At 37.5% G+C, this 22,757-nt stretch overlaps 1 protein-coding gene across 2 annotated transcripts in view; it reads right to left on the bottom strand.

The window, feature by feature from the left end:
• Window positions 1-312: 312 nt before the first annotated feature.
• The window catches only part of PRKAR2B (protein kinase cAMP-dependent type II regulatory subunit beta), a 124,637-nt gene continuing 102,192 nt past the window's right edge, over window positions 313-22,757 (bottom strand). Inside the window, exons 5-11 of one of the 2 annotated variants that reach the window (XM_036880786.2) lie at window positions 18,015-18,121; window positions 15,281-15,434; window positions 7,742-7,843; window positions 6,553-6,627; window positions 4,463-4,528; window positions 4,188-4,326; window positions 313-2,234 (exon numbers count right to left, since the gene is read on the bottom strand). In XM_036880786.2, coding sequence (XP_036736681.2) covers window positions 2,101-2,234; window positions 4,188-4,326; window positions 4,463-4,528; window positions 6,553-6,627; window positions 7,742-7,843; window positions 15,281-15,434; window positions 18,015-18,121 — 777 coding nt within the window. In that variant the 3' untranslated portion in view covers window positions 313-2,100. The remainder of the gene's footprint in view (window positions 2,235-4,187; window positions 4,327-4,462; window positions 4,529-6,552; window positions 6,628-7,741; window positions 7,844-15,280; window positions 15,435-18,014; window positions 18,122-22,757) is intronic. The other variant, XM_036880787.2, reaches the window with a different exon arrangement.

The raw sequence follows: 22,757 nt of genomic DNA on the forward strand, positions 1-22,757 counted from the left end.
GTACTCTAGCTAGTGACTAAATATTGACGTCTTCAAATAATGCTTGAAGTGTTTTAATTAGATACTTTAACACATAAACTCCCTAATTAGCCACACTTAATGTGGTTATTCTAAGTGGCCAGATGAGTCCGCAACATACCACAGTTATATCACACATGCCTAAAGGTTAAACTTGTTAACAGTGTCTGCCAACAGCCCCACATTTCCTTGCTATAGTGTGCTCGGGGGGCTTAGCTCTCCCATGCATGCTTTTAAGAGACACTATGGAAGTCATTTTGAAGAACAAGAAGAAAACATTAAAAGCAATGGACATTTTATTATAAAAGTGTGTTTTATTATAAGGAAAATTTAAATATAACCAATGATACTGAAAATAATGTAACTGGCATTTACAGCCTTGGTCAGAGTTCTTTTATTAAACAGGCATTTGCTGTTCCATGAATAGTTAACAATCAGCTTATGCAACAAGATAGGTAACTTGGAAAAGTGAATAAAGTTATGAATACAGAATGATGAAGTAGGAATTCGGGGTTGTGTTTTTTCTTGTTTAACAGATGTGGCTTTTAAAATAAAATCTGAAATAGAAAACAAGTCACCTTCATATAGTAAGCTCCCTTCCTACAGGAAAGTTTGCAGAATTTTTGAACAGTGTTCTAAAATGTGGCTGAAGTCACACTTCACGTACTTCTCATATATACGTAATTGGAGATATATTTTAACCACATTTTCATTATACAAGTAAGACCATAAACATTCTCTAATTAAGACCACACTAGGCACAGAATATTTTTACCCATGTATGTATTTCTTTGAAACATGTTTCCCAAAATGAAACTACTCATTTAAAAGTGAACAACTGGGGTTAGAATTAATCTGTCTAGACACTGGGGTCCTGTGCGCCTAGACATCAAAGAATATATTGCTTTGGTTGGATATAAATGCATCTTCCAGAGAATAGTAAGCATGTCAATTATCAAAATACTGAATTCATTCCACACTTTTGAGTCTACATTAAAGCAAACGGCAAGGCCTGATGTTTTATTTGGAATGGGCAGAAATTCTTTTTGTCTTTATATATGGTTTTGCTTATAAAAATCTATACCTGCCTCCTTGGAGGAAACACGGGAACAGATGTCTATGAAAAATCGTATTATGTACACACCTAGTGAAGAACAAAGAAATACCTTGTGGGCATGTTGGTAAGGACCCCAAAATATTTTTAGTATAGGAGAGATTTTTTTTAGTTATATATAAGATCTTAGGCTTTAGAAGACAAGTTTAAATAGTATTTTAAAACAACTATTTGTGATAATGAAATGTCGCTCAAATTTTTAAAGATAGTACAGAGAACTGAAAAATGAAAGGCAGCAGGGGTATATGCTTTATGAGGAAATGAAGCATGTCACGTAAAAAGGCTCTTCCCTATTATCATAATGACTAAATTACCTGTCCTTTAAAACCACTGGAATATATGTTACTGACATTATGTCAAAGAAGTCAATGTACTTTATTGCAAAAATATAAAAGGTTTTAAAATTGCATATGATGTTTTATACCATTTCACCAATAGGCTAAAGGCCAGCACATAACTTATCAAGCCAGAAAAACTTTAAAACAAAAATAACTAAAATTGTACTTACTATATATAATGCATTGTAAAAAGAACGTGATGCATACTGTAGGGAATGGTTCCCTGCCAGTCCTCTCTTAACATGGGCATAGTCACTGACACACATCAATCCGAGGAAGTCAGAATGAGCACATCGCCTATGGTGACATCCTTTAATTATCTTCTTCAACACATACTTTCAATATATTACAATCATTTGAATAAACCTTTCAGTCAAATCACAATTTTGTGGAGTATAAAGTCATTTAATCAGTATGTTGATATTTCTTTGATCTATTCTTTAGAAAGTGATGTTAAAGCCTATTGACTATTAAATCACTACTCTGTTTACTGGTACACTGTAAATGTAAAAAAAGGAAAAAACCTGAAATCACAGAAAATGCTTGGCATCTACACAAACACACTCTCAGTGGACTAACCACTACTGTGTAATTTTGTCACTACAGGTCTTCTTGCTCCATACATTTGCTTCATGCACTGGATTCAACAATATCCATGTTTGTTCCAAACAGGGCAACTAACTGTTCTTCATAGGTGGCGATGTTCCTTTTCATAATTTCCATGCAAGGTCCCAAAAGCCTTTCAAATGCTTGCACATCCATGGCTAAGAAAAGGAGAATAAAAGCAAAATAACATTTTTTGAAAATCTGAAGAATTTCTAAGTAATTTATAATATCTGCATAGTGTCAATAATGCAATGGCATTTTCAGATAAACATCCAATATAAGAAAAAAACATAAGGGTAAAAATGTTCCACTTCAAAAAGGAAACAGTGTAGATTCCCCTGGCAATACGATGTGCAATGTTAGGTTGGTGGGAGGATCGTGATCCAGTTTTAGAAAGAAATGAGGGACTGTTACAGCAAGGCCTTGCAATTATAAAAAATAAATTAATTTTGATGCTCCCTCCTTAGCAATATGAATTCGAAGGAGGTAAGAGAGTGTTTTCTATCCTGTTTTCCCTTCTCAGGGTTTACTGTGTTATGTTGTGAAGACCAAATGTTGTACTCTTTTTTTTTTTTTTACTCTTTTATACTATTGTCTAGCCAATTCAAAATAGCAGTTAAAATAATGCTTTAGTCCCCTTCTGTATGTTACATGTTCCCCTGCTTGCCTGTCTCACGCATTTTTAAAAACAATTCATAATATAGACATGTTTACAAGAACAGTAAATGGACTTCCTTACACTGCAGGTAGCATGTAAATTAGTGTAAAGAAAGTTTCTGGTGATATGTATCAGAGGCCATAAAAGAAAACCCACTTCTGAAAACAATTTCCAAGGAAAAAAATCCTATATTTGGAGAAGTAGTCTGTGCACATGCACAAAACCTCCCCCTCCAAAAAAAAAATGAAGCCAAAACCCTCAAAATATTTACAGGGGTTGGGGAGGGGGGGATATTCACCACTGGGGAGTGATTAAATAATTCATAATGTGTATGTTTACATGAAAGAATGTTATAATTTGATGTGCTAAGATGAGAAAATTCCTAAGCTATAATGAATGGAAAAGGCAGTGTATAAAACTGTTTAAAAACAGGCAACCCATGCAAATACAAACAAGAAGGAATTATAAACAGGATGTGGAAATCACTGGTGGGGGAGGATGATATGGCTGACTCTTAGTTTTTCCTACTTTTTTTGTGTTTCTTAATTTTTCTTTAATGTGAATGTAATTTATTTTTTTAAAAAAAGGGCTTTCACTGACATCACCTTTACTCTTACTCATTTCTCTACTCAGGGAAACTGTCAGTACCTAATTGTCTTCACTTTTAACTAAGTATGCTTGATTAACATCATACTTATTTAAAGCCTTTAAAAAAGTGATTTCTCTAAGAAGTGAATTCTCAGGATACTTGCAAACCTTAAGAACACTGAAGCTAAGTTTATTCTACTGAACTGGGGATAAGAGCATAGAGTAATTATGGTTGAAACAGTTTTCATAAAATGTCATCTATTTTGAAATCTGAATTGTATTTCTCATCATTAAAGTAAGTTATTTTTCATACATAAAATCTCAGATATATATAGAGGTTGTCCAGATGAAGAGGGCATTTCTGCCAAGCTACTCTGTGGTATAAGAAAGCAGTAAACAGCTGACTGACAGAGAAAGCCACTGTGCTCTGACAAGCCTGCACCTCTGTTTCCTAGACTAGGCTGAGTGAGTATTCGCACAGACATTCCACCTTCCCACAGGCCTGGGGGTACTTTATAAAAACACTGCCTTCACCTTCTCTTTTGAGAACATGGTACATGTTTATTTGAAAGATTACACTTAGAACTTGGTACTTGGAATTTTTAACTTCTAAAATGAAGTGTTATTTCATGCTTATACAGAAAACCAGAAAAAAAAACCCCATATATATATATATAAATTTTTTAAAGAAAAAAAGAAAGTCTTCCACACACTGATTTCATAATGCAATGGACCCCTGACCTTATTATGTTTTGTGGGGACCATAAAACTTACAACCCCAGTGAGGCAATCTATACAACATGAATATATAAATGCACATAGAACGATTCCGTCCAGGAGAGGCATGCCCCCTTGTGATTCCCACCTAAGCATTTGACCATCCCAATGGCGTGTGCAGAAGCTGCTCGAGGCTTGTTAGTCACCAAAGCCAGTTCTCCAAAGTACTGTCCCCGAGAACACCGAGCAATCTCCACCGCGCCGTTCTCTTCCACTTCTGATTTACCCTGACAAAGCAGTTAAAAGTATTAACTTTCACTCAGTGTATGGAAAATGAAAGTTAACCTTACTCTAAACAACAAAAAAAATCGATTATGTTCCTTGCTAGTATTACGTGGCGTTTGGGGACTTATGCTTGCTTACCTTCCTTTTCATAGTAATTTTCACTTCTCCAGATTCTACAATGAAAAAAGAATCAGCCAAATCTCCCTATCAGAATAAAACAAAAACAGGGGGTAAAAATGCATAGTCCCTTGACAGCAACACCTACCATAGCCTGGTAAGTGAAACCCCATAGGGACAGGCTATCTATCTCATCTCAACTGAGAGGCAGACAATTATGTAGTAATGATTCCATTTGTAAAGTTATTTGAAATAATATACTCCCTACCATTTAGCATTTCTGCTAATTAGCTAAGAAAATATCACAAATAGCAGTGAAGTTAAGGCTTTTTGCCCTCACACAGAGTAAGAGATGGTAGCACCATGTTCCCGGAGTAGCTCTTCTGTCAGCAGGAATCCGTCAGCTGGACCTGTGCTCCCCAGGAAGTGCTCTGTGCACACACTCTGGGTCGTCCTAACATAACAAGCAATAGCACCACTGACTCTCAAAGAGGAGAAAGCCCCAGGCCTATTAGGAAGCAGCCCAGGCACACCAAAGTTTCTTCTACAGCAGTGAGCTAGGCACCACTCTCAGTTCCCGACCATCTACCTCAGGGCCTCGAAAACTTCCGAAAGAAAAACACTGTCATTTCTAACCAAATACCTGTTTTTTCATTTTTTTTTTAACGAAACCTACCTTGATTTCCAACGACGCCTTCTGAATTAAGTAGTAGTATACAGAAGATAAGATACTTTTCTGAGAGTCTCAAAGTGATTTTGAAGGAACTTAGGTATTTCAAAACTCTTTAGTACAATTCAAGAAATACAGTATCAGAACACATCACAGGAATAAATGCGGAGTTTACATTTATATGTAGTGTGAACATGCATGTTTATAAATGTTTAAGGACAACTAGTATCTAAAAATATTAAACCCTAAGTGTAGGAAACACTACCTCTCCCTTCCCTTATTTCTACACACCAGGGTTTCATAAGAACTTCATGTTAAATTTTCAAGTGTTTTAAATCATAATAGGTCCATTGACTGCCATGTAATTCTGTTTTCAGAACATGCTCTAAATGCACTCAAAACTGGTGAGTTTCCTAGCTTTGATAACCTTCCATAATGAGGCAAGATGTACTGAGAGAAACTGCGTGAGGACCACCTGGAACCTCTCTCTATTACTTTTGCAACTTCCTGTGAGTCTAATTTCAAAATAAAAAGCTAAAAAAGCATTTTGAAAGTGCTCAATACTTATTTTTCACTTTATAGAGCCTTGTTCTCCAATTTTACTCCACTCTTCCCATTCCGAGGCTGCTCTTATCTTTGTGTGTGTCTGTGAGGAGAGTGATTTACTTGTTTGCCTTCTAAAACAATTACTGTTTCCTTAGTCTCACAGACTTTGAATCTTCTTTCACATATATCAAAAGAAATGGCAGTAGTTTACATAAAGACTACTAATACAGTATAATGTGGTACAAAAATTACAGAATCTATCAAAAATCTATCTAAATCAGTCATTCGATGCTTCAAAATTGTAACTAGGAATAAGATATTTCGTCTGTGTGCTTTATCTGGGAACCTAGCTGTCCCCATAAATCCTACTTATTGGTAGCTCTATTCTAACCAAGGTGTGTATTACTACTGGTTCCACAGCTTGTTGCCGCCCATTTAGTCCCTGGAAGCCAGCACAGTACATGGTACAGTGTGTTCCCTTCTGGGATAATTTCCTCAGGGAGGTTTCACCATGAGTTGGTCATGCAAAACTCTACATCTTCCAGTGCACCTTCTGGATCCTAATGTGATGGGGATGCTCACTTGCTTTTGTCCTTCTATAAATGATATCTTATTCTTCATATTCCTGTGAATTTCACATCACGTACAAATAGAAAATGCAGAAATCCATTTTATGATTTAATACATGCTCACTAGGAGTTAATTATATAAATAAAAATATTCAAAGAGCTTAATGGCTGTAAATTAAAACATTTTAACAGGTCATTTGGTAGAAGTCATATTCATTTAATCCATCACTATGTAATAATTATAGACACATGAAAAACTTACTAAGATTTATAATGTATAAGAACCTTTTGGAGTATGACCCTAAACTGAATTACATAAAGTATACCTGAGCAATGATTTGTTCTCCGTCGTTGTATACTTTGGTGCCTATCACATCTACCACTTTTAGGCGTTCAGAAACCTAACAAAGAAAAAAAATAGCATTCAACAGGCTAACTGGGTAACATCTGTTCCAGGGGTTAAAAATTGTTAGCCTATAGGCCAAATCAAGCAGTGTGCGTTTTTATGTGTACATTTGTTATATTAATTATAACACTTAAATTCCTCATATAAGTGTGAGTTTCCTGCTGCTCTTGAAAAATCAGGAGACTCAGCAACACTCGGCCCATATGTCCACACAGTGACAATAAACTGTGGTGGACAAGCTGCTGCTGCTTTAGTACAGTGCGTGTTCTCCAGTTCACCCAAGCCTCACCCTGGCTTGGTTTCCTTGTTATTAGCCTAGCTCTGAAGGCATCTGGATTTCCAACCCATGATCTATTTTTATTGAAAAAGATAGGCTGCCAGAGCTGATCAGTTGCCTAATATGCATTTTGTAATATGGCCAAAACTTCGACCATGCACAAACTGACAACCCAACCAGAGATGTTTCAGTAGGCAGACAAGTCAGTACCAATTCCGAGGTTTCTGGCCGAGAATCTAGGAGGATGGCCGTCCACCAAGGTGGAGAGGGGATTGGGGAGTACATGGAGGAAAGGTGAAATATACAGTTGGATTCATGAGTCTGGCATTCAAGGGAGAGGCCTTGCCCAATGATGTTAATTTTAGGAGGCATCAACATATAAACAGTATTTAAAGGCAAGGGACTTGACAAGTTCACCAAGTGCAAAAGTGTAGCCTGAAAGAAGGGGAGACCCTAAAGTGCCAGTTTTAAAAGGAAAGGAGAAGAGGAATAAACAGAAAAGATGACTGAGAAGGACAGGCCAGTGAGGACACTCTAGTTTCAGATAACCTCTCTCTGTGAAGCCATAACTGGTAGCTATTTCCTACATTTGTACCATTATGTTAAATCTGCTTATAGGTAAAGAGCACATATAAGTCTGTTATGGCTGCTCATAGGAGTCTTTTACTTGTAAACAATTGCAAATCTAGTTAATAAAAGAAATACCGAGTTATATAAACACTGTAATTTAATCTTTTCAAATGAAAATATAGATTCTTATTCAAAAAACATTTCTATAGAATTAAATATTCTTAACAAAACAGAAGCTTTTAAAGCATAAACATATACTTACTTCCAAAGATTTAAGGAATGGTAGAGATTCAATAAAGCTTTCATACATTTTTCTCTTTTTGGCATTATTTTTTACAATTATTCTCCTGAAGGTTACCCTGTCCTAAAGGCAGAATGTCAAATACAAAGACAGTTAAAAAGCGGATTTAATGGCAACGAAATTTGAGGAGATAAACAATAATTGAAGATTTTGACATAAAAGATGATTAAGTTATTATATATTTAATACAATTCATTTTATATCTTCATAAAATACAGAACCCTGTAAAATACTATTTTCATTTCAAAAAGAATCATCAGTTTTTCATTTAATCCCATCAACATGTGATTGGGCTTCAGCCACCAGGTGGCGCTGTCGCACCATTTAAAAACAGATCCTACCATCCTGTCCCCCACCCCCAGCTTTACTGAGGTTTAATTGACCCATAATATTGTGTAAATTTTAGGTGTACAACATGTTGATTTGATACTTACATGTTGCGAAATAATCACTACCACAGTAGGGTTAGTTAACACTTCTATCACCACATAATTACCATTTCTTTTCTATGGTGAGAACATTTAAGATTTACTCTTAACTTTCAAATATATACAGTATTGTTAACTACGATCACCACGCTGTACACTCAATCCTCAGAACTTACTTGTCTTAAAGATAGAAGTTTGTTCTCTTTGAACAACTTCTCCCCATTTCCTCTACCCACCAGCTCCTGGCTGTCACCATTTTACTGGTTTGATGAGTTCAGACTGGCCTTGAGTTCTTTTACTGTGGATGACAGCCCGAGAATGTTACAAAATCAATGCAGCGGGACATGAATGGAATTTTTTTTAATTGAAGCATAACTGACATATTAGTTGCAGGTGTACAACATGATGATATTTGCATATATTGAGAAATGGTCACCATCACCACAAAAAATCTCCTTAACATCGCCATACAGTTATAAACTGTTTTTCTTGAAATGAGAACTTTTAAAAGACTACTCTCTCAGCGACTTTCAAATATATTATTTGAATTATTAATTAGAGTCACCACGCTGTACCTTACATCCTTATGACTTATTTTATAACCAGAAGGCTGTACTTTTTTACACCACCTACCCCCTGCTGCCCAGCTTTCCCCATGACTAGCATTTTTATTTAAAAAAAAGACTAAAAAATCTCTATGCACCACTTTTGGTAAGGTATTTTTTTATTATATATTTATTTGTTATACACAAAGACATACACATGCACTGATTGTGATGTTTCCTACCGTTTCTTAATGTGGATTGCAGTAAAAATACATGAAAAACACTATTAGAAATTTTGTAATCATCAAGCAATTATAAGAGATTTTGAAAAATTATTCATTGTAGGGTTTTTTTGGTCACATACACATTACATCAGAGTTTTCTTTAAAATGTGTATACAGAGAAACTACAACTTTCTTGAGCTGAATCTAGTTCCAGTGTTTATCATGCTCATTGTTCTAAGATGTTCCTATTTTTACACTAGTTAAACTCGAAAATACAGAACTCAGTTAAGGAACTGGGGAAAATTGTAAAGATAACAGATCAGAAAATGGTTTTCCTACAGATTTAATTTCAATAAATTTCCTACAAAACATTATTTTAGTACTCAGTTAAAGGCCCTCCGAATTATGTTAGTATGTTAGTTTGGCATACACTGATAACAATAATATCATTTCAATATAAAATTAAATACTATAAAAATGTTATTTAATTAATAAATTACTGTGCCAACATGTTAAGGCTGAATTTAAGTGAACTGATGGGGTGGAGAGAAATGACTGTGTGGGTGTAGGTCTCTAGTAAATTAAACATCCTGTTCTCTAATGTCATTTATTATAGCTTTTTAAGGACTGTAACTGGGACTCTTTATACAAATAATACTACTCTTAATTTTGTAAAAAAACATTTCACAAGATAATTAGTAAAAATATTGAAATAATATCCAAACCTGGCTCTGTATCAGAATCATCTATAATGTTAAAAAAAAGATTTATGAGACCCCAGACTTTAGTAACTCAAAATCTCTGTGCGTAGGGCTCCATATAATCTGTAGTTCATAAAAGTTTCTAAGTGATTCTTATAAATAATCAGGTATGGGAACCAGAGGCAACATTGTTTTTGTTTTATTAAAGTATCATTGATAGACAATCTTATATTGGTTTCAAATACACAACACAGTGGTTCAACATTTACCCATATTATCAAGTCCTCACCCCCTCCAGTGTGGTCACTGTCCATCAACACAGCAAGATGTTACAGAACCATTAACTGTATTCTCCATGCTGCACTACCGTCCCCATGACCAGCGTATATTGTGTTTGCGAATTATTGTGCCCCTTGATCCCCTTCCCCTTCCCTCAAACCCCTCCCCATTGGTAACCTTTAGTCCCTTCTCAGTGTCTATGACTCTACTCTTTTTTGTTTCTTCTGTTTTGCTTTTTTTATACTCCACAAATAAGTGAAATCATTTGGTATTTGTCTTTCTTTGCCTGGCTTATTTCACTGAGCCTAATATCCTCTAGGTCCATCCATGTTCTTGCAAATGGCAGGATTTCTTCTCTTTTTATGGCTAAATAATATTCCATTGTGTATATGTACCACCTCTTCTTTATCCATCTATTGATGGACACTTAGGTGCAACACCAGTTATGGGCAGAGTTTATTGCAAAACAAAGACTAGAAATAGCTTAGAAATTTAGAAATTAACCACAATGGGTTCTACATCTCAGGAAAAATTTTCTTTGAGTGGCCCACCTCTTCACACCCACAGTGACATATATATAAAATCCTTAAGAGTCCCACTTCAAATGTTTTCACTCTAGTTGTAGTTCAATGATCGAGGCCTCTTTGAGTCACCCACATGGCCATGTAGATTGTTATCCCCTGTGGTTAACAGTGACTGAGTATTATTTACAAAGTCAAACTATTCTATAGAGGATTTTTCTCCTGGTGTTTGCTTATCTTTACACGAGCATTTACATGGCAGAGCTCCAATCTATTGGCCTTAAAGAAAAATTTCTTTTCTCCTTGACTTTTCCTGAAAAGGGGCTAGTTAGGGCAAGCTGCTCTTAAAAAGTACGTTTGAAGTATTATGTTCATTATTTTTGTTGTTTAAAAAAAGCTTTTGTACTTTTGCACATACCCCAAGGTGATCATCACAAAGTGACCGACTTTTATAAAGTTTAATAACATACATAGATTAGTAAAAAAATCCTTGAAAATGCTTAATCTGTCTTGACAGCTTAAGTATCACACACACTGGGAAGGGTGGGGCCTTTATATCTAGTTTAAGGTTTCTAAGAGGGCTGAAAACGATCAGTACTCAAAGGCCCAACTGGCTAAGTATGTGATCTGTACAAGGACATACAAGATGGAGGCTTCCTTACCCTGTGACAATCTGATCCCGGCTAGCTACCTCATTGGGATGATTAAAATTTTCAGTGACACCTTCCTTAATGAAATAGGTCACAGCAGGCACTGGAGTTAGCCCATTGCCCTACCAAGCTGCTCCAGTTTGGAGTTTTTACTTTGCTGGCTTCGGGTATTCAAATCTTTGATAGACTTTAAAACATTTTAGATAGTGAGTTTTCACCTAAAGTAATTCCAATTTTTCGTCTCCAAATTAAAAAATTGACTCATTGCATACTTTTTAAATCAAGGTATCATTGATACACAATCTTATGAAGGATTCGCATGAGCAACACTATGGTTACTACACTGACCCACTATTAGTGAGTACCCCCCCACCATGCCCCATTTCAGTCACTGTCCATTTGTGTAGTAAGATGCTACAGAGTCACTACTTGTCTTCTTTGTGCTATACTGCCTTCCCCATGAACCCCCTACATTATGTGTGCTAATGATAATACCCATTAATCCCCTTCTCCCTCCCTCCCTCCCCACCCCCACCCACTTTGGTAACTTTAGGTTAGTTCCTTCTTGGAGTCTGTGGGTCTGCTTGCTATTTTGTTTCTTCAGTTTTGCTTTGTTGTTATACTCCACAAATGAATGAAATCATTTGATACTTGTCTTTTTCAGCCTGGCTTATTTCACTGAGCATAATACCCTCTAGCTCCACCCATGTTGTTGCAAATGGTAGAATTTGTTTTCTTCTTATGACTGAATGATACTCCATTGTGTATATGTACCACATCTTCCTTATCCATTCATCTACTGATGGACACTTAGGTTGCTTCCGTATCTTGGCTATTGTAAACAGTGCTGCAATAAACATAGGGGTGCATATGTCTTTTTGAACCAGGGATCTTGTTTTCTTTGGGTAAATTCCTAGGAGTGGAATTCCTGGGTCAAATGGTATTTCTATTTTGAGTTTTTTGAGGAACCTCCATATTGCTTTCCACAATGGTCGAACTAATTTACATTCCCACCAGCAGTGTAGGAGGGTTCCCCTTTCTCCGCATCCTTGTCAGCATTTGTGGTTCCTTCTCTTTTGGATGTTGGCCATCCTAACTGGTGTGAGGCACTCTCTCATTGTGGTTTTAATTTCCATTTCCCTGATAATTAGCGATGTGGAGCATCTTTTCACGTGCCTGTTGAATTTTCAAGTGTCACCTGAATTTCTTCTTTGAAGAAGTGTCTGCTCATAGCCTCCGCCCATTTTTTAATTGGGTTATTTGCTTTTTTGGTGTTGTGGCATGTGAGTTCTTTAAATATTTTGGATGTTAACCCATATATATATTCTCCCATACTGTTCTTTGGGAGATGTTCGATACCTTTTTGTTCTACTGATGGTGTCCTTTGCTGTACAGAAGCTTTTTAGTTTGATGTAGTCCCATTTGTTCATTTTTGCTTTTGTTTCCCTTGCCCGAGGAGATGCATTCAGGAAGAAGTTGCTCATGTTTATCAAGATCTTTACCTATGTTTTCTTCTAAGAGTTTTATGGTTTCATGACTTACATTCAGGTCTTTGATTCATTTCGGGTTTACTTTTGTGTATGGAGTTAGACAATAATCCAGTTTCATTCTCTTGCATGTAGCTGTCCAGTTTTGTCAACACCAGTTGTTGAAGAGGCTGTCATTTCCCCATAGTATATCCATGGCTCCTTTAACATATATTAATTGACCATATATGCTTGGGTTTATATTGGGGCTCTCTATCCTGTTCCACTGGTCTATGGGTCTGTTCTTGGGTCACTGCAAAATTGTCTTGATTACTGTGGCTTTGTAGTAGAGCTTGAAATTGGGGAGCGAGATCCCCCCCAGCTTTATTCTTCCTTCTCAGAATTGCTTTGGCTATTTGGGGTCTTTTTTGGTTCCATATGAATTTTAGGACTACTTGTTCTAGTTCATCAAAGAATGCTGTTGGTATTTTGATAGGGATTGCACTGAATCTGTAGATTGCTTTAGGTGGGATGGCCATTTTGAAAATATTAATTCTATCCATGAGCATAGGATATATTTTCACTTATTGGTGTCTTCTTTAATTTCTCTCATGTATGTCTTGTAGTTTTCAGGGTATAGGTCTTTCACCTCCTTGGTTAGGTTTATTCCTAGGTATTTTATTCTTTTTGTTGCAACTGTGAATGGACTTGTTTCCCTGATTTCTCTTTCTTGTAGTTCATCGTTAGTATATAGGAATGCAACAGATTTCTGGGTATTAATTTTGTATCCTGCAACTTTGTTAAATTCAGTTATTGGTTTTAGTAGTTTTGGGGTGAATCCTTTAGGGTTTTCTATGTACAAAATCATGTCATCTGCAAACAGTGACAGTTTAACTTCTTCCTTACCAAGCTGGATGCCTTTTATTTCTTTGTGTTGTCTGATTGCCATGGCGAGGACCTCCAGTACTATGTAGAATAAAAGTGAGGAGAGTGGGCATCCTTGTCTTGTTCCCGATCTTAGAGGAAAAGCTTTTAGCTTTTCGCTGTTAAGTATGATGCTGGCTGTGGGTTTGTCATATATGGCCTTTATTATGTTGAGGTACCTGCCCTCTGTACCCATTTTGTTGAGAGTTTTTATCATGAATGAATGTTAAATTTGTAGAATGTTTTTCAGCATTTATGGAGATGATCATGTGGTTTTTCTCCTTTTTGTAGATGTGGTATATGATGCTGATGGATTTTCGAATATTGTACCATTCTTGCATCCCTGGAATAAATCCTACTTGATCATGGATGATCTTTCTGATGTATTTTTTTCAATTCAGTTTGCTAATATTTTGTTGAGGATTTTTGCATCTATGTTCATCAGGGATATTGATTTGTAATTTTCTTTTTTGTGGTATCTTTGACTGGTTTTGGTATTAGAGTGATGCTGGTCTCATAGAATGAGTTTAGAAGTATTTCCTCCTCTTCTACTTTTTGGAAAGATTTAAGACTCATCACATTTTTAAAAGGTAGTCAGTAACTACCTGCCTAATAAGAAATACATGGTATGTATGTCTTGTTTCTCTGAGTGAGATAATTTCATCCGCTGAATCCATTTGAGAGTCAAATGCTGAGTAGGGACTTAAGTGTATAATTACTGGAAAGCTAACACCCTTGGAAATGACGTTAACAAACTTCCTATTATCTCAACTCCTTCCACAAAAGAATTTGAGAGACACAACTGAATAAATAAATCCATGTTAAAGCTCTAGGGTGGGCTGTTTGCAACAACTTAAAAAGAAAATACGAGTACTGTACACATTCCCTTAAATCAGTGCTGCTTAAAGTGTGTTCTGGGCAATGGTGTCTACTGGAAAATGTAGACTCACAGGCCACATCCCAGACCCACTGAGTCAGAACCTGCATTTTAACTAGATTCCCAGGTGTTCCATAAGCACATTAGAGTTTGAATAGCACTAGCGGACACAGCCTTCCATAATCAGCCTTACAGTCCTGCTACTCTGCATCCTGAAATTGTCAGTGAAAGGAATCTCCCTCCCTACCTCATCCAGATGTCTTTAAACCAACTTTTAAGTCTTGTAGAAATACCACCATGAAGGAATTTATTTTAAAAGCCCAGGTCACACCCACAGAGAGTCTGATTATATTTGTCTGTGGTGGGGCCTACGCAAGAGGATTTTTTTTTAAACATCAAGTAATTCTGATGTGCACCCACATAAGAAGCATTGGCATCATGTATGTCTCTACACAGCTAATTTTTAATTCAAAGTCACCACTGATCAGTTATACATCAGTGATACAGATGCTATTGGTCGGAGGACCACACTTTGGGAAACATGGATTATCATATTTACCACAGAAAACTATCTGAGCAAACAGCACTGAATTATTGTTTATGTGGCTGGCTGGTTTTTAAAAGTGGCTAAAAGACACATTTTGCATCTGGGTGTCTCTCTCAGAGACAGTAGGTTAAGCTCCTGACCTGACCTCGGAAAGAACATGAAGATTAAACTCAGTGCAGTCTTAGGGCCCATCCAGTAGTTACTTAATAAACTCCCCTCCCTGTCTGAAGATGATCCCAAATAAATCCACCTAGTAGAACTAAAATACTGCACCTACCTGGCTTCTGTCATAATGCTTTTTAGCAATACCATTCAGGTCAAATAAATATTTCACTCACCAACCCCCACAGAGCACCGGGAGAGGTCGCCGTGATGGTAGCTGCTCTGGGTGTGTTGTACATTAAGGCCAGCTCACCGAAACTGCCACGGTTATCATAGTTACCAACACATCTTCCAACACCATCACATTTTACATAAATATCAAATGTTCCTCTGTTGGACATATGAAAAAGAAGCAGCAAAAATAATTCAAGTAAAATATCATGATAATAAAACATGACTTCAGAGAAGAGCCCTTGTACAATAAAAATCTAATTTCCAGCCCCGCTTTCCCCTCTGATGACAAGGTGTAATAGAAGGGCATCAATGCGTGCCAGAGACACCATCTGTTCCAGACAAGCATGAAGACGCCATCAGCTAGACTGGGGTAAGGACCATGCATGCGCCTGCTGTGGATAATGAGACTAAGCAATAAAATCGAAGATAATAAATCATCAAAGTATAAGACTGCAACCAAACTACATGCACTGACAACCACTTGAAGGATGTGTGTGAAATGCTGACCACAGTTCTCTGAGCTAAGAATGGTGAAGGACTCCAGGGATGTTCACCACCTAATTAAAGAGATTTTTTTTCTCAAATGAACATGCGTTACTTTTGAGAGCAGAAAAAAATTATTTTTTAAAAAAGAATATAGTTCTAATGATTTGGTCAGCAACTACTGTACAGTACTTCTAAGGGATCTTTATGGTCTAAAGGAGGGGCTGGCAAACTGTGGCCCACAGACTGACTGCCTGCTTTTGTAAATAAAGTTTTATTGGAACACAAACACACTGGCTCCTTTATGCATTACCTATGGCTGATCTGTGCTGCAACAGCAGAGTTGAGTAGTTGCAACATGTGAGACCATCAGCCTACAAAGCCTAAAATACTTACTTTCTGGCTCTTTACATCACCTGGTCCTTTATTTCAGACTGACACCCAATTGAAAGCATGAAGTGGTAGAAATTCAGACTGAACATATGTTCCTGGTCTTTTTATTCTGTGCTTATCTTTTTCTAGACAAGGTATGCATGTTACTACACTACACAGGATACACACACAGATCCTATACTCATACACACCACACTCTCCCTGTGGAGGACTGTCTTCCCATGTGCTGTCTTCCCAAACTATATCAAGAGACATAGTTTCAAAGAGTTGCTGAAACTCCTGTGAGGACAGGAGAAATCCTTTTCTTTAATCCATTGGTTAAGCCCTAACAAGGAGGAAGTGCTTTAAGATTAGGAAGGATTATGAATAGTAAAGATACAATAAAAGCTGTAACTTAACATACTGGACAAAAGATATTGATGAATAAGAAAAAAACTGGTTTTTAATATAATTCATGGATAGAATGGCTGTTTCAAGGACACTTTCTAGAATTTGTTTCATGAGTAATTTTGTTTCAAGTATAGATTGATTCTTTTATTTACACTAAAATTGTTTCCTACATTTCCTACTTTGAATAGGATAAAATATACAACAAATGTGCTGATGAGAAGTAAAATGAGCTGCCAATCCAGTTCCAATCACACCAGTCTAAGATCTGCTAAAAAACTGTGTGCTGCTTTTTCACACAGATTTCTTCCCTGATAAGGGAAGGCCTCAAGCAGCGCAGAGCCATGGGAAGAGCAAATGGTGGCCAGGAGACCTGGATGCTGCCTGGGCTCTCCACTGATCATGTGGGTGAACTTCACGGACTTACGACATGTCTGCGTACCTGAGAGTTCTCATCTGTCAAATGAATGATTAGGAGCTAACTGAAAAGGTCATTATATACAAATGTAAAGGAGTTTTTATAGTCAAAATACCTACTAAAAGGAGATTAATCCTGTATTGTATTTGGGGTTTTCATATACCCTACTATTAAACAGCTGAATGAATTTATGAGGTGTTCGTTGATGAAAGCTATTAATGATATCAAAACCATGACTTTAATTTACATATGGGATAACCAGTTCTGTTTTATTCTAAAATCAAAGAATATACCCCAGCCATGGATAGTGCCTTGGCAAATGGCTCTACAGGTCACCAGGGTATTGGGGAGGAGGGAATGGAGGAATCAGCGAAAACCCCCAATTCAGAGAGCATGCACACTGTCCTTTAATGAAGGGAAGCATGTCTTAAGTCTTCTGAAATTAGGCTTTCAATACAAATGCATGCCTTCTCATTTAAATAAAATAGCTTCACTGTAGTTTTTAAAAGACAAGCATAATAATGCATTAACAATTTCTGGAAGGAACACAAGCTCCACACTCTACTGACTAGAAGACATTAAAGCAATAGGAAGAGACTTTCCACCCTGTGCCCCTCCGAAATATTTGAGTTTTTTGAGAGCATGCTTTACTTTATAGTTAATACAAAAGGGCCTTTTGAAAAACATGACATCGGTTGAATTGTACTGATTCGATATCCCAGGTGCTGCACTATATACTTCCATTCTCACTGTCACAGGCCCTATCACACACTAATTGCCGCTCAAGTAGGAGCTGAATAATGAGGATGCTCACAGTAACTGACTGAGATTTATAGATTAAAGTAAAAATCATCATTTCTTCTATAAACTGGCTGCTTTCACGATCTATGGTTTCACTGCCTGTATTCAGGGAAGGTTCAGCGCCTATTATGTAGCAATGGGAATAGAGGCCACAGCAACTATCATACATTAATTTGTCAGTCATTATAACAACCCACTGAGATTTTACACAAAAGATACATTGCATTTCAGTAGTGAAGTCATGCAAAACTTACCTATCGATCACATAAAAGTTATCACCATCATCACCTTGATCAATCACATGTTCCCCTTCTTTGACCAGTTTTTCAAACATGGCATCTAATACTTGAGACATCTGCTCCTATTTTTCAAAAAGAAAAGATGTCATTTTTATGTTTATCTAGAACATGTTTTCTTAAATAACCATAATTAGCTTTATGTATCTGTGAACAAACTCAAAGTAATGGAAATAACATCATCACTGCCATTAAGTCTTATTAAAAAAACAAACCTTAGTCTTCCTTACCTAATATAAACAAGATGATGACATGTTTACTCTCATATTCAGTTTCTGAATGAAATTAATTATAATTAGTCTATTTCAGAATATTTCCAACGAACTATCACCACTTTAATATGAAAAATTAACCACCAAACCACCATATACCTTGTGAAATATAATCTTAACAACTAAAATAACCTGCTTTTACTTAGCAGGTTAGTAAGAGCTATCACAAATGTATTTTAAAGGTAAGTATTTGTAAAACTTCCCCATGTAAGTCATCACTAGTATTTATATAGAGGTTTCTTAAATACTTAGTGATGTCAATCCTGACTTCAATGCTTTTTGGTTTAGCACCAAAACCAAAACAGAACAGAAACATAACAAAAGCTAAACCAAAAACTATTGTGGCAAATATTCTTTCACTATTCTTTGTCATGAATGTTCTTTTCAAGAAGCAACCACTTAGCTCCCTAGGACAGATTTATTAAAACTGAAGCCAGAAACATCAAACCTATTATTCAACAACTACCTAAACTACATAAAATTTTTATCCTGCTTAAGTTTGGTTGACAAAGCTTAAGGATGAACAGCAGCTGGTGAAAATAAAATAGGAGGTAAAAGAAATTTTTCCTTAGAAGAAATAGAGGGGAGAGGAGCCAAGATGGCAGCGTGAGTAGAGCAGCGGAAATCTCCTCCCAAAACCACATATATCTATGAAAATGTAACAAAAACAACTCTTCCTAGAATAAAGACCAGAGGACCACAGGACAACATCCAGACCACATCCACACCTGCGAGAACCCAGTGCCTCTTAAAGGGGGTAAGATACAAGCCCCGGCCCTGCGCGACCCGAGCGCCCCTCCCCCCAGCTCCCGGCGGGAGAAGAGCAGGCAGAGCGGGAGGGAGACGGAGCCCAGGACTGCTGAACACCCAGCCCCCGCCATCCGGGCCAGAGCGCAGACACAGTGCGTGCGTGGGATCCTGGATACTAGGGAAACGGTAGCAGGAGTGGTGAGTGGGTACCAGAGGCCTGGTGCCGGCGGACATAAGAAAAGCGAGCGGCCGTTTTTTTTTTATGCTGTTTTGTTTTGGGGAGCGCTTTTTGGAAGTCTTAAAGGGATAGCGACCCCAATACCAGGGAACAGGGCAGCAAGAACAGTGAGCAGATGCCTGAGGCTGACGCCAGAGAATAAAGAAAAACGAACGGCCTTTTTTTTTTTTTCACTTTTTTTAATTTTTAAATTTATTTTGTGTGTGTGTGTGTGTGTGTGTGTGGTTGTCGTTTTGTTTTGGCAGGTGCTTTTTGGAAGTCTTAAAGGGGCAGGGCGGGACACTTAATCCAGAGGTAGGGAATCAGGGGATCTCTGGGCACCCTAATCCCCTGGGCTGCAGGGAGCAGGGAGGCCCCTTACTGAGATAAATAGCCTCCCGGCCGCTCCCCCTCCAACGCGACTCCACCACTTTGGAGCAGAGGCCCGAGCCAGGCCACGCCCACAGCAACAGCGGAGATTAACTCCATAGCAGCCCGGGAGGAAGCAGAAGCCCTGTCTGCGCGCAGCTGCCCAGCACAAGCCACTAGAGGTCGCTGTTCTCCCAGGAGAGGAGGGCCACAAACCAACAAAAAGGGAAGTTCATCCAGCCATCGTTCGTCCCAGCTCTGCAAACTATTCCTATCACCATGAAAAGGCAAAACTACAGGCAGACAAAGATCACAGAGACAACACCAGAGAAGGAGACAGACCTAACCAGTCTTCCTGAGAAAGAATTCAAAATAAAAATCATAAACATGCTGACAGAGATGCAGAGAAATACGCAAGAGATATGGGATGAAGTCCGGAGAGAGATCACAGATGCCAGAAAGGAGATTACAGAAATGAAACAAACTCTGGAAGGGTTTATAAGCAGAATGGATAGAATGCAAGAGGCCATTGATGGAATTGAAACCAGAGAACAGGAACGCATAGAAGCTGACATAGAGAGAGATAAAAGGATCTACAGGAATGAAACAATATTAAGAGAACTGTGTGACCAATCCAAAAGGAACAATATCCATATTATAGGGGTACCAGAAGAAGAAGAGAGAGGAAAAGGGATGGAAAGTATCTTGGAAGAAATAATTGCTGAACACTTCCCCAAACTGGGGGAGGAAATAATCGAACAGACCATGGAAATACACAGAACCCCCAACAGAAAGGATCCAAGAAGGACAACACCAAGACACATAATAATTAAAATGGCAAAGATCAAGGACAAGGAAAGAGTTTCAAAGGCAGCTAGAGAGAAAAAGGTCACCTATAAAGGAAAACCCATCAGGCTAACATCAGACGTCTCAACAGAAACCCTACAGGCCAGAAGAGAATGGCATGATATATTTAATGCAATGAAACAGAAGGGCCTTGAACCAAGGATACTGTATCCAGCACGACTATCATTCAAATATGATGGTGGGATTAAACAATTCCCAGACAAACAAAAGCTGAGGGAATTTGCTTCCCACAAACCACCTCTACAGGACGTCTTACAGGGACTGCTCTAGATGGGAGCACTCCTAGAAAGAGCACAGAACAAAACACCCAACATATGAAGAAATGAGGAGGAGGAATAAGAAGGGAAAGAAGAAAAGAATCTCCAGACAGTGTATATAACAGCTCAATAAGCGAGCTAAGTTAGGCAGTAAGATACTAAAGAGGCTAACCTTGAACCTTTGATAACCACGAATTAAAAGCCTGCAATGGCAGTAAGTACATATCTTTCAATAGTCACCCTAAATGTTAATGGACTGAATGCACCAATCAAAAGACACAGAGTAATAGAATGGATAAAAATGCAAGACCCATCTATATGCTGCTTACAAGAAACTCACCTCAAACCCAAAGACATGAACAGACTAAAAGTCAAGGGATGGAAAAACATATTTCAGGCAAACAACAGAGAGAAGAAAGCAGGGGTTGCAGTACTAATATCAGACAAAATAGACTTCAAAACAAAGAAAGTAACAAGACATAAAGAAGGACACTACATAATGATAAAGGGCTCAGTCCAACAAGAGGATATAACCATTCTAAATATATATGCACCCAACACAGGAGCACCAGCATATGTGAAACAAATACTAACAGAACTAAAGGGGGAAATAGACTGCAATGCATTCATTCTAGGAGACTTCAACACACCACTCACCCCAAAGGACAGATCCACCGGGCAGAAAATAAGTAAGGACACGGAAGCACTGAACAACACAGTAGAGCAGATGGACCTAATAGACATCTATAGAACTCTACATCCAAAAGCAACAGAATATACATTCTTCTCAAGTGCACATGGAACATTCTCCAGAATAGACCACATACTAGGCCACAAAAAGAGCCTCAGTAAATTCCAAAAGATTGAAATCCTACCAACCAACTTTTCAGACCACAAAGGCATAAAACTAGAAATAAACTGTACAAAGAAAGCAAAAAGGCTCACAAACACATGCAGGCTTAACAACACGCTCCTAAATAATCAATGGATCAATGACCAAATCAAAATGGAGATCCAGCAATATATGGAAACAAACGACAACAACAACACAAAGCCCCAACTACTGTTGGACACAGCAAAAGCAGTCTTAAGAGGAAAGTATATAGCAATCCAGGCATAATTAAAATAGGAAGAACAATCCCAAATGAATGGTCTAATGTCACAATTATCGAAATTGGAAAAAGAAGAACAAATGATCAGAGAAGAAATAAATAAAATTGAGAAGAATAAAACAATAGCAAAAATCAATGAAACCAAGAGCTGGTTCTTCGAGAAAATAAACAAAATAGATAAGCCTCTAGCCAGACTTATTAAGAGGAAAAGAGATTCAACACAAATCAACAGTATCAGAAACGAGAAAAGAAAAATCATGATGGACCCCGCAGAAATACAAAGAATTATTAGAGAATACTATGAAAACCTATATGCTAACAAGCTGGGAAACCTAGGAGAAATGGACAACTTCCCAGAAAAATACAACCTTCCAAGATTGACCCAGAAAGAAACAGAAAATCTAAACAGACCAATTACCAGTAAAGAAATTGAAGCGGTAGTCAAAAAACTACCAAAGAACAAAACCCCTGGGCCAGATGGATTTACCTCAGAATTTTATCAGACATACAGGGAAGACATAATACCCATTCTCCTTAAAGTTTTCCAAAAAATAGAGGAGGAGGGGATACTCCCAAACTCATTCTCTGAAGCTAACATCACCCTAATACCAAAACCAGGCAAAACCCACCAAAAAAGAAAACTACAGACCAATATCCCTGATGAACGTAGATGCAAAAATACTCAACAAAATATTAGCAAACTGAATTCAAAAATACATCAAAAGGATCGTGCACCATGATCAAGTGGGATTCATCCCAGGGATGCAAGGATGGTACAACATTCGAAAGTCCATCAACATCATCCACCACATCAGCAAAAAGAAAGACAAAAACCACATGATCATCTCCATAGATGC

This window comes from Manis pentadactyla, chromosome 7 (genome assembly GCF_030020395.1).
Source record: "Manis pentadactyla isolate mManPen7 chromosome 7, mManPen7.hap1, whole genome shotgun sequence".
Classification (NCBI taxonomy): domain Eukaryota; kingdom Metazoa; phylum Chordata; class Mammalia; order Pholidota; family Manidae; genus Manis; species Manis pentadactyla.